The sequence below is a fragment of the Gigantopelta aegis genome, chromosome 10 (assembly GCF_016097555.1).
Source record: "Gigantopelta aegis isolate Gae_Host chromosome 10, Gae_host_genome, whole genome shotgun sequence".
In the NCBI taxonomy this organism is placed as follows: domain Eukaryota; kingdom Metazoa; phylum Mollusca; class Gastropoda; order Neomphalida; family Peltospiridae; genus Gigantopelta; species Gigantopelta aegis.
In genome coordinates this window covers 81,758,922-81,772,443 of record NC_054708.1, presented here as the reverse complement: position 1 = coordinate 81,772,443, position 13,522 = coordinate 81,758,922, and the positions used below count along the sequence as shown (strand labels likewise).

At 38.7% G+C, this 13,522-nt stretch overlaps 1 protein-coding gene across 5 annotated transcripts in view; it reads left to right on the top strand.

Moving 5' to 3' along the window:
* LOC121384325 (myoferlin-like) overlaps window positions 1-13,522 on the top strand; it is a 175,859-nt gene that overhangs the window by 48,007 nt on the left and 114,330 nt on the right. For all 5 annotated transcript variants that reach the window (XM_041514666.1, XM_041514669.1, XM_041514665.1 and 2 more), the window contains exons 4-6: window positions 1,316-1,421; window positions 4,175-4,244; window positions 10,238-10,437. In XM_041514666.1, the coding sequence (XP_041370600.1) occupies window positions 1,316-1,421; window positions 4,175-4,244; window positions 10,238-10,437 (376 nt within the window). The remainder of the gene's footprint in view (window positions 1-1,315; window positions 1,422-4,174; window positions 4,245-10,237; window positions 10,438-13,522) is intronic.

The following is a 13,522-nucleotide window of genomic DNA, read 5'->3' as shown; positions in this document are numbered from 1 at the left end:
GCTAGACAACAAAGCATAAACTGGCATGTAACTAACTATAGGGCCGGGACATAGCTCAGTGGTACAGCGCTCGCTTGCTGTGCGGTCGGTCTGGGATCGATCCCCACCAGTGGGCCCATTGGGCTATTTCTCATTCCAGCCAAGGCACCATGACTGGTGTATCAAAGGCCGTGGTATATGCTATACTGTCTGGGATGGTGCATGTAAAAGATCCCTTGCTGCTAATCGAAAAGAGTAGCCCATGAAGTGGCGACAGCAGGTTTCCTCTCTCAATATCTGTGTGTTCCTTAACCATATGTCCATATAACTGTAAATAAAATGTGTTGAGTGTGTCGTTAAATAAAACATTTCCTTCCTATAATGAATAATGTTTAAAAAAATAATCATAAAAAAACATTAAGTTTTATCAAATCTGATTTGAGCTTTTGGCGGGGTTTTTTGTGTAAAATAATTTTATTGTCAGTACAGCTTTTATTTTAAAATGATGATCATTTTTCATGTTTTAAACCCATACTATCTCATACAACATTTGTTTGGGGTTTTTTTGTGCAAAAGTGTCAGTGTAAATAAAAAAGTTTCTAAACAAAATTACTATCAAAGTGCATAGGCTAAATCTTGTTTGTTGATACAGGAAGGTAACTGATGGAACAGGCAAAGCAGTTGTATGTTACAGTTCTGCCTTTAGTCTGTGTATTGCATTATCAATTACCCGGTACTAGTAACTTTTTTTTAGATAAAGCTGACTATATAGGTTGTTCCAGTATCTTATTTTCACACCATTACAATCTGTACAATTTGATAATAATTTGCTAACAAACTTTTTTATTTACACAGAAATATGAAAAATTATATGTTCCTAGATCAATTAAATATCAGATGAGCAGATCTTTACCACTAGGCTACAATATACACCCACACTCTTCAGCAAATGTTGTATTAAATTTTCGGGGGGGGGGGGGGGGGTGTAGCCTAGAGTTACAGCGCTCGCCTGATGCACAGTTGGTCTGGGATCGATCCCCATCAGTGGGGCCATTGGAATATTTCCCGTTCCAACCATTGCACCATGACTGGTATATGCTATCCTTCTCTGTGGCATGGCGCATATAAAAGATCCCTTGCTACTAATGGAAAAATGTAGCAGGTTTCCTCTCTAAGACTATATGTCAAAATGACCAAATGTTTGACATCCTGTAGCCGATGACTAATAAATCAATGTGCTCTAGTGGTGTCATTAAACGAAACAAACTTTACCACTCGGCTGTATCCCACCCCATTCAGTGAATGGTATGTATGTTGTTTTGTATGTTCTCTACAGGTTGTTGGGATCGGCGAAGGTGGGTTTAGCGGAACTGGCTCGTGGAGGAGAGCAGGCTAAAGAGCTGAGCATCAAACTGCAGGATGGCAATGGGCGACCGATCCAGGTAGGCGTGGCTTTTTCTATAGTCTGTTTGCAGCAAATAGGAACCAATCAGTTCATTGTAACACTAATGAATAAAGTTAAAATTTTACCACAACATATTATTGTTTTAAACCCATACAAATTCAAATATGATTTTTTGGAGAAATGTTTTTTTAAAATTAAACAGTTTTTTAACAAATTACCATCAAATTGTATAGATTAAATTTCATTTTTAATACATGGGTGAAGACAAAATGCTAGCACAACCAATGCTTGTCACTGAATGCAGTACACAGAGACTAAAGGTAGAATTGCACATTCTTTACTTTGACAGTTCCATCGGTTGTCTTCATACCTGTGTGATAATTAAAGGAAGATTTAACCTATGCATTTTGATGGTAATTTTTAAAGAAACCTTTTATTATTTGGCCTGGTATGGGTTAAAAAAAACTTTAAAATATGCGTTTGAATAGAAAATATGAATTTTAACTTCATTCATTATAAAATTACTTGTCAATTCATTGGTTTCCATTTGATGCCAACAGACTATACCTTGTTGCAAAATTTCATTTGATGCCAACAGACTATACTTTGTTGCAAAATTTCATTTGATGCCAACAGACTATACCTTGTTGCAAAATTTCATTTGATGCTCCTGGCTAAATATTGTCAAATATTTTTACTTTGTGAATATTGGGAGTTTAAGAAGAAAACAACTTGTCTGTATGTTTATATTTGTAATATGAAGTTTGTTATAATGTTAAAAACTTTTTTTTTTTCCAAAATCTTTTGACAGATTACTTGGTTTAATGGTACAAGTTATTTCCAAAATTGTTAGCCGTCAATGGGTTAATTTTCCTCCATAGAAACTATTCTGTTGCTACTGATAAATGTCAGAGTTTAAACTATCAGAGTTTAAACTAGACTCAAATAATGATTAGCAATTGAAGGAATTTGGTCAGCAAATCCACAGCCAACTTCAAATTTGTATTGGCCAACTTTTTTTTTTTTTTTTTTTTTTTTTTGGCCAAACTGCCATAATGGTGGTTCCTCTATAAAGGGCATTGTGTTTTTTAATTGGCTTTTTTATGAATTAAGATTGAAATATACATTGTATTTGCCAAATTTAACTTTTAATTAAAATTTGATGATTGGTAAATGGCAGTTTAAACTGTGAGCTGAATTTACAAAGCCTGCTTTACATTTACATGCATGTAACTCCATACATTTACATGCATGTAACTCCATACATTTACATGCATGTAACTCCATACATTTACATGCATGTAACTCCATACATTTACATGCATGTAACTCCATACATTTACATGCATGTAACTCCATACATTTACATGCATGTAACTCCATACATTTACAATGCTTAAACACTCGCATTTAAACAAAACAGGCTTCATAAATGTGGCCCTGTACACATGTATGTGTATCAAAAGTCATGGTATGTTTGCTGTCTGTAGAAGACACACTGATGCCAACATAAATATGTTAACAGGCTCGTACACCAGATTTCCAAGTGTAAAGTTTGTTTTGAATAAATAGTGGATCTTCTTTGGCAAGTGAAGGGTTGAATTTGTTTTACAAAAAAAAAAAAATATATAAAAATTTGAAATGACTCTCTGGACTAACTAGTTATTCTACTATGTGGGGTTCAGACAAAATTAAGTTGCATATGTTGAGTATGTACAACACACATCCACACCTGTCAACCCTCCCGGATTCCACAGGTTTTTTATTGTCTCCCACTGGAAAAATATTTCTCCTGGGAAATCGTTATTTTTTATCCATAAAACAAAATTCAAGCTACTGTGGGTGGGTATTGACATTCAGTGTTGCCATATATAAAACTATCCAATTTAGTCATAATAACGCCTCTGACTTGTAAAACGTCTTTCCACTAGATTACATAAGGCAAAGTTTTATGGCTGGAAGTGCCACAGTGACCACATGCATCACTACACACGATGTCAAAATCACATGTCAAAGCAAGACAACAAAAAGACCAATTATCTATATAAACAATACTTGTGTCAGTTAGATTTGTAGGTTTGTGCAGTAAAATACTAGTAACAAGAGTACACTTTAAGGGATTATTTTCTTACAATTAATAAATCTTGTCTTTGACATAAAGTTACTCACGGAAATAGGTATAATTCCGGTATATTTCACACTATGTCAATAATGAGCTTTTACTTATGATTAGTGGAAATACAATGTTTATTGCATGGTTATGATGATTTTAAGTAAGTACCACACCACTGTACCTCATTATAGTCAAAACTGTACATTAATTTATAAGATTTATATAAATTTGTCTTAGGTCTACTTTTCACAAACCACAAATAATGATGATGCAACCAGTAAGTGGTTGCAAATGTACTAATTAATGTTTACATTTTTTGTTAGTGTTCTTAACATTTTTTGATAAAAGGGTTATTTAAATTTTTAAAAATTAAATCTATTTTTAATGCCAAGATCTAAGGTTGACATGACATTATGTAGTGTTCATATAACTTATTGTAATACTTTTTAAAAACTTAGTGTTAAATCATGTGCATTTAAAAAATCTCCTGCTTTTTCAACACACACCACTTGCTTTCTCTTGACTAAAGGTTGACAGGTCCGACAACATTGCCGTAAACAAAGGACATGTGTTAAAGAGGTTCATTCTGTTTTTGTAACAAAAAAGTGAGCCTAATATATATTTTGTCATCAAAGTTTAATTTTCTTTCTGTGATTATTTAAATGATTTTGTTTCAGGCTTCTATCAATCTAAAGATCGTCTACCGACCTCTGAAGGGTGCAGGTGGAGGTGGCGGGGACTCGAAAGGTAGGAAATATACTCTATCAAAAAAGAAATGCAAGTGTTTGATTTGACAAAATATCGGCGTGAAATATTCAGATTTTGGCAAATGCATGTGAAACTTGGGGAAAAGATGGGGTAGTGATGGGTATTTAAAGCTGCAATGCTCGCAATGATGCCTCATTTCCATTTCGACACAGACGAGTTACAAGATGCCAAGACTAAGCCTGCCAAATTGAAACACTGCAATAGTCCACCTCCAGTTAGGTGAATCGCAGTCAGCAGTCGCACACCACATGAATGTCCATCAGAGCACCATTTCACGTCTCTGGGACAGGTACCAGCAGTTTCAATCAGCTGAAGACCAGCCCAGAAGTGGAAGATCTCGCATAACAACTGCAGCACAAGATCGCTACATCCGGGTTCTTCACTTGTGTCACCGAAATGGCACAGAAAAGAACACTGCTAGACGCATACCTGGTTTGAGAAGAGTATCTGCACAAACCATTCGGAACCGACTTCGAGAAGCTGGTTTACAGGCTAGGAGACCGTATGTTGGCCCTGTCCTGCGACATCAACATCAACCTTTACGTGTTCACTGGTGCATGATTGTACAGGGGTGGAACTTGGGGAAAACTGGTGACGAGTCACATTTCCTTCTACAGCGATGTAATGGGTGACAACGTGTTTACAGACGCCGCAATGAACGTTTTGCCAACAACTGCATCGCCCAAGTTGACAGATTTGGTGGAGGGAGTGTCATGATGTGGGGAGCCATCTCATACACTGGTAGAAGTGAACTTGTGTTCGTACAAGGCAACCTGACAGTTGTACGCTACCGGGATGAAATTCTTCACCATCACATGCTTCCCATTTTGGATCGACAGAGAACTCTTTCAGCAGGACAATGCCAGGTCACATACGGCATGTGTAACAATGGATTGCCTACAGAATGAGAACATTAATGTGCTGCCATGGCCATCAAGATCGCCAGATCTCAACCCCATTTAACATCTATGGGATGAACTGGACAGACGTGTACGCCAGCATGACTCGGAGCCTCAGACACTTCTGCAACTGTCACATGCACTGCAGGAAGAATGGGCTAGGATTCCATGTGCCCGGATTCAGAGACTCATTCAGTCTATGCCAAGAAGATGTCGCGCAGTGATTGTTGCTGTTGGTGGCCACACAAGGCACTGATTTCAGCACCCTCATGCGATGCTGTTTGGTGACGAAAATGCCTCCACTGCCGTCAGTCCATAGCAAGAACATTGTCACATACTCATGTCAGATTTGACTGTGATATGATCATCAATAACGAAATTATGCCACTTTGTATTAAAGAGATAATTCCATGAATATTTTGCCTATGCGTTTCTTTTTTGACAGGTTATAGTTCATTTGTCTGTCACCAACATTAAAGGGACATACCCTAGTTTTTAAACACTAACGCATATTTTGGACTATTATAGCTATTTTTCATAAGTGAAATTATACTTTACTTAGATTTTATGGTTTAGATTATCAATTTCCGTACATTCGAAGTGTTTTTGGTCATCCTGGTGTTTTTAATATCACAAAATGCATTTCTCATATTTTTAAAAATGCATGTGCGCCTAAGAAGTAACAGTTATGGAGTAGAGTTTTAGTATATTTTTAGAGGGTATTTCACCATTTCAAAGTCACAGACTCATGTTTCACTCAATTGTAAGTTTATCCAAATGTGTTACATGTTTGTAGATTAACTAAACTTCGTGTGCATTTTCACGGGTTGAAACTAGGGTCTGTTCCTTTAACCTACAAACACTGAACAACAAAAGAAACACATGCATGTATTAATTGTAGGCCATTTTAACACTGAACAACAAAAGAAACACACACATGTATTAATCGTAGGCCATTTTAACACTGAACAACAAAAGAAACACACACATGTATTAATTGTAGGCCATTTTAACACTGAACAACAAAAGAAACACACATGTATTAATTGTAGGCCATTTTAACACTGAACAACAAAAGAAACACACACATGTATTAATTGTAGGCCATTTTAACACTGAACAACAAAACACACACATGTATTAATTGTAGGCCATTTTAACACAGAGCAACAAAAGAAGCACACACATGTATTAATTGTAGGCCATTTTAACACTGAGCAACAAAAGAAACACACATGTATTAATTGTAGGCCATTTTAACACTGAGCAACAGAAGAAACACACATGTATTAATTGTAGGCCATTTTAACACTGAACAACAGAAGAAACACACATGTATTAATTGTAGGCCATTTTAACACTGAGCAACAGAAGAAACACACACATGTATTAATTGTAGGCCATTTTAACACTGAACAACAAAAGAAACACACACATGTATTAATTGTAGGCCATTTTAACACTGAACAACAAAAGAAACACACATGTATTAATTGTAGGCCATTTTAACACTGAACAACAAAAGAAACACACATGTATTAATTGTAGGCCATTTTAACACTGAGCAACAAAAGAAGCACACACATGTATTAATTGTAGGCCATTTTAACACTGAGCAACAGAAGAAACACACATGTATTAATTGTAGGCCATTTTAACACTGAGCAACAGAAGAAACACACATGTATTAATTGTAGGCCATTTTAACACTGAGCAACAAAAACACACACATGTATTAATTGTAGGCCATTTTAACACTGAACAACAAAAGAAACACACATGTATTAATTGTAGGCCATTTTAACACTGAACAACAAAAGAAACACACACATGTATTAATTGTAGGCCATTTTAACACTGAACAACAAAAGAAACACACATGTATTAATTGTAGGCCATTTTAACACTGAACAACAAAAGAAACACACACATGTATTAATTGTAGGCCATTTTAACAGTCTATTTACGGAATTAATTGTGTCATGAAAAATTGAATGATATATTAAAACATTTGTGTGTGGTTTGTTGTTCAGTGTAATATAATTACTACAAATGTGACATTGGATCATCATCTTTGCATCTTGAACTGTGTCCAATTTCGCCATTCTTTGAAAAATAATTTTGTCAGTTTAAAGCTGTATCCTAACGCCACGACAGTATTTACATCGTAACCAGACACGACCATAGCGACAGTCTCCTTTTAAAAATTGTTATCAACAGTTGAAACCGCCAAGTAAAAATTGTATGATTAGTTAATATATGTTTGTCGCTCGTGTCGCGCAACAAAAAATAGAATCGGTATTGTGTCGCGTGCATGACTACATCAGTCTGTTGCACCGTACACTTCCGGTTAGGATGCAGTAATTGAAATCAATGGTTTCTAAAAACCATTGCACGCATCCTGTTAGGATACAGCTTAAAAATCGATTTGAAGACCATTGATACTTTGAATAGCGTACAATGTTACCTTCTGTGAATGGATTCAGAACAAAGGGTGTGGGTGTATAGATATAGCTAGGTACAGTAGGTTGTACAATTGATTACCGTTGGTGAACCCAGTGCCCTACACATGTATATCTGGTACATCAAAGGATAGGATATTATGTTGTCCTAGTCAGAAGCAGTGGGACCAAATGTCAAAATGACCACATATTGGACTCCATGCAGCCATATAAAAGATCCCTTGCTACTAATTGAAAAGAGTAGCCCATGAAGTGGTGACAGCAGGTTTCTTCTCTCAATATCTCTGTGGTCCTTAACCATATGTCTTACACTATATAACTGTAAATAAAAAGTGTTGAGTGCATCGTTAAATAAAACACTTCCTTCCATACAGCCACAATTCAAAAGGTGCTAAAATGGTGTTAAAAAAATCCCTTTTGTGAAAAAAATATCTGTAATGATGTCACACACATGACCTTTGTATGGTATTGGAACTGGAATTATATTAACGTGCCCCTATCCACAGAGGTTCAGGCACGCCCACTACGGATTTGGCCTCTGACTTCGCCAGTGACTAACTCCGGAGCAGGGTGGGGGGGGAGGTAAGTTTGAAGTGGGCAGATTTTGGAAAAAAGCCATTTAGTGAAGTCAACGCGAGCGCGGACCGAATAGCAGACACTTCGCAAACTTGAAGTAACACCGAGTGGGAGCCGTGTTCTGATTGGCTGAATTTCAATTCCTCGGTGAAGCCTGTAATTTACCTAAGTCTACGGAGAGTAACTGCGCCTAACATCATGTCCGGACTAAGAGTTTAAACCCAAAAGTAAGTTTGACTGCTCGGCCGAAACGGTTTTAAGGTGATTTGAGCAATTGAACGGGCGCCAAAGTAAAATGCGTTGGACTATTTATAAAAAAATAAACATAAGAATTTTGAGATTCGGTCGAAATTTTTTAAAGTCCAACTAGCCCAAAAAGGAGGTTGTTACCTGTCCTAGCAAAGGTTGGTGTCTAGGGTGAGCTGATGAAGTTGGAGGAGTCAATATCCGTGAAGAAGTGCCGGTATGGGTTGACTGCTAGTTGCCTGACCAATGGACGGTAGTTGTCCCCCGATATCGTCTTAACGATACGATGAATCGTCGGGTTGTCCATTTCTTTCAACAGCATTACCTGGTGGTAGATTCCGGCTTGGTGTATGGTGACAATACACACCTCCTCCTTGTCACGCAGTAGGGTTTTAGTGATGGCAAACTCTCCTTGTTGGCTCCTTGGTAGCTTGACCCAGGCTGTTGATCTGGGTTTGATGTAGAGTTTGGTGACGTCCTCCACGTTCATCCGCACAAGGTTAGCATACCGCTGATGAAGCTTGCCGGCCTGTAGTGTCCACTGTTTGGTTAGTGGGTCGTCGGGTTTCGGCGGTTGCAACGGTTGGCTTGGTTTGTCCGGTTGGCCACTCGGGGGAGTGGTTGCCTTCCGTTTCACTACAGCCGTTTTTCGGGCCTGCGCCTCAACGGATGCCGCCTGTATAATCGGCGGCACAACCGGAAGCGCTGAAGTAGTGGCCTGTGGAGTTGGACCATCTTGGTCCATCCTAGAAGTCGGGATGTCCGGGGCTGGTGCCTCTTCTAGTCCAGTCTTCTTACGGGGGGCGGCGGTGGGTGGCGAAGCAGAAGGAGCCGCTGCCGGTTTTGCCGGTTTTGTCTCCCCCTGAGCCTTCCCTGGCGCACGTCTCCTCTTCCTCCACCTTCCTTTCTTCGGTGGTACCGGGTCTCCGTACACCAAGGTCACGGTTGCCCGTGACCCAGTGTACGTAATCCGGTATTCGAGCAGAGCTCCATATGAGACCATCAGTCCCCCCAGGTGGGGGGGTAACTCGAGAGAGCATGGACACACGTCTTGTCTCATCGTGATCTATTTGAAACTGTATGGTATTGCAATGATGTTTAAGTCTCAGACTCTATTATACAGTATCGTCTGATGTGCGGTCGATTTGGGATCGATCCCCATTGATGGGCCTATTGGGTTATTTATCATTCCAGCCAGTGCACCACAACAAGTATATCAAAGGACGTGGTATGTGCTATCCTGTATGTGGAATGGTGCATATAAAAGATTCCTTACTACTAATGGAAAAATGTAGTGGGTTTCCTCAATAAGACTATATGTCAAAAACACCAAAAGTTTGACATCCAATAACCATTGATTAAGTTCAAGGGCCATAACTCTTGTCTGTCTGCCCACATATAGTTTTTCTGACTTTTTGACAGGTATGGGAATTTTTTTCAAGGGACATATATATATATATATGTACATGTGTAACTGTCAAAAAATCTAATTTACCAATGTTGCATAGATTTGTGTCCCTTGAACTTAGGAGATATGAACATTTGTCGGTAGGGACATGTATTGCTTTAGCAGTACTCTGGGAATGCTGGTTAACAGAGTTATGGCCCTTGAACTTAGGAGATATGGACATTTGTCGGGTCCGGTAGGGACATTTGTCAGGTCCAATAGGGACATGAATTGCTTTAGCAGTACTCTGGGAATGCTGGTTTTACCTGGCAACCTTCAAAAGTCTTTAAAAGTGACCCCTGAAATTTGTGAACGAAGCATTTGTTTTGTTTGTGTGGTCAGGTCGAGTGTTAGGCCAGGATGATGACGAAGAGGAGGAGGAGGAGTATGAGGATGAGATGCAGGATGAGGATGACGAAGTCGATGGTGTAGACCAGGTGGACGCGGCCACTGGTCAGCCGGTCAAGCGCAAACACAAACATCGCAGGAAGGGCAGGAAGAAAGTACGGAGTAACCTGTCAACCAAAATACAGGACTTTCAGGTGAGTGGAGAAAGACATGTAGTCATCATTAGTAGTCGAGTGATAGTTGTTTTAGTCAGTTTGAATAAACGACTTTTATGTCAGTTGAGAGTGGTGGTTTTATTATCTTCTTGTTTGTTGAATACAGGCCTGCTATTTTTTCACAAAGTGTTTGCAAACTATTCTGACTTGTTCCCAAAGTGATCATTTTATTTGGTTTAATGTGTAGTGTTATTGACTAGCAAAACTTAGTGCTAGCAGCAAATGGCTATCTGATCTTACTCCTGGACTCTCAGATATGTTGGGAGTTGGTGGATTGTTTCAGCTCATTGTTCAGTTCATATGGTGGACACTCAACAAAGGCTGATGGGTGTAGTTCAGATCTCAGTGGACATTGCGTCACATTTTGTGGGTATATCGTAGCTACCTATATGCAGTACATTTGGAGAGTAGTCAGTGACCTACTTTGTAATACTGGGGCGGGACGTAGCCCAGTGGGCCTATTGGGCTATTTCTTGTTCCCATGTCCACCACAACTGGTATATCAAAGCCATATAACAGGAAATAAAATGTGTTGAATGCGTTGTTAAATAAAAATCTTCCTTCCTTCCCTCCCTCCATGTAAAACTGTAGATCTCTTAAGAAGTGAATAGATGTTGTACTACCCAGGCCTTTGCGTTTTCTGTTTATTACCTGTTGTCATTCAGTTTATGCAACATTCTAAAAATATAATGAAATGTGGCAAACACATTAGTTAAGCTAAAGGCAAGAGATGATAAAACATCATATCTGTGATGTATATCTTATGACATAAGTACCTCCACCCTTCTGCAATCGATTCCCACAACTGGTATGTCAAAGACAATGGTATGTGCTATTCTGTCTGTGGGATGGTGCATATAAAAGATCCGTTGCTGCATTAGGAAAAATGTAGCAGGTTTCCTCTGATGACTAAGAGTCAGAATTACCATATGTTTGACATTCAACATCAATGTGCTCAAGTGGTTCAACAACATAATAATTGTTTTGGGTCTACTATGAGTAATACTGCCACACCATTGAAGCTGTTCAAGTGGATCAACAACATAATAATTGTTTTGGGTCTACTATGAGTAATACTGCCACACCATTGAAGCTGTTCAAGTGGTTCAACAACATAATAATTGTTTTGGGTCTACTATGAGTAATACTGCCACACCATTGAAGCTGTTCAAGTGGATCAACAACATAATAATTGTTTTGGGTCTACTATGAGCAATACTGCCACACCATTGAAAGGTTTTTGTGGGGGGTTTTGCATATTTTGATATCACATCACTAAGAAACTGAGCATGATATCATGTTGGCTTATTTTTCCTGCACCTCTCTGCTTACAGGAACATGATCTTGTTCAGTCTGTAGAGTGCACGCTTTAGTGGCTTGGGTCATAGGATCAAATCCCCTCAGTGGACTCAATCCCCAGTCCTTGGGGCAGAATGTAGCCCAGTGGTACAGCGCTCTCTCGATGCACGGTCAGTCTAGGATCGATCTCTGCCGGTGGGCCCATTGGGCTATTTCTCATTCCAGCCAGTGCACCACGACTGGCATATCAAAGGCCATGGTATGTACTACCCTGTCTGTGGGCTGATCGAAAAGAGTAGCCCATGAAGTGGCGACAGCAGGTTTCCTCTCTCAATATCTGTGTGGTCCTTAACCATATGTCTCACACCATATGACCATAAATAAAATGTGTTGAGTGTGTCGTTAAATAAAACATTTCTTTCTTTCATTCCCCAGTCCCAACCAGTGCTCCACGACTGGTATATCAAATGCTGTAGTATGTGCTATTCTGTTTGTTGAATGGTGCATATAAAAGATCCCTTGCTACTTATGGAAAAATATAGCAGGTTTCCTCTAAAGACTACAAGTAAAAATTATTAAATGTCTGACATACAGTAGCCAATGATTAATAAATCAATGTACTCTAGTGGTGTTTTTAACCAAAACAAACTAACTTTTATATTTTAAATCTTGTTGGTGCTCCAAAAGGTTGTTATTCATTCATTCATTAATCATCCATCCATCCATCCATCCATCCATCCATCCATCCATCCATCCATCCATCCATCCATCCATCCATCCATCCATCCATCCATCCATCCATTCATTCATTCATTCATTCATTCATCATCCATCCATCCATCCATCCATCTATCCATCCATCTATCCATCTATCCATTCATTCATTCATCTCCATTATCCTACAGATGTAGATTGCTGTTAATAAAAACAGAATATCTACTGATACAACAGCAGGTGTTTTCTCTCACAGTCTAGTGCTTCAGTAATGTTTTGTTCTAGTTTGCCCTACCCTAGCATCACGCATCAAAATAAATTGAGAACTCTCGTTCAGGTTACGACAGGGCTGGAACTTAAGAATTTGTCTCCCACAGCAATTTTGTAAAGAATTACCATGGGTGAAATTCCTATGAAAAGCAATTTTGAACCTGCCTATGACAATTGTTTTTAAAAAGTGACATTTGCAGCAACTACAGACATCCTTATTCTACAGATGATAATTGACAGACAGACAGACAGACAGACAGACATGCATGCACACAGTGTGTTGATGTGTCTCCCTCTTTGTCTCTCAACTATCCCCTGTACAATAAACATGACACACTAGTGTAAACATGACTGGAAAGTTATTTTGCTGTATTTACACATCTTTTAAATGTGCAAATGTTAAATACTGGCATATAATATACACCAGGTGTATACATTTTGCAATTGTTGAGGAACTTTACTGAAGGCACAAAAGTGCTGTCAGTGATGCTCTCTACCCACGGCAATTGATATGTCATTGGCAGCAGTTGCTATCGGTTTGAGCCCTGTTACCATCGGTTTGAGCCCTGTTACCATCGGTTTGAGCCCTGTTACCAGCAGGTTACCACAGGCCAAGAGTGTAGACACCACCCCTTAAATATTTTGTTTCATTAAAGATACACGTAAAAGTATAAGTACAGTCAATAATAAAGTATCAATATGTCTGTAGAGGGGTTTTATAGTCATCATAATATTAATGGAAAAAGTTATAATAATAATTGAAAAAGTTATAATAATAATG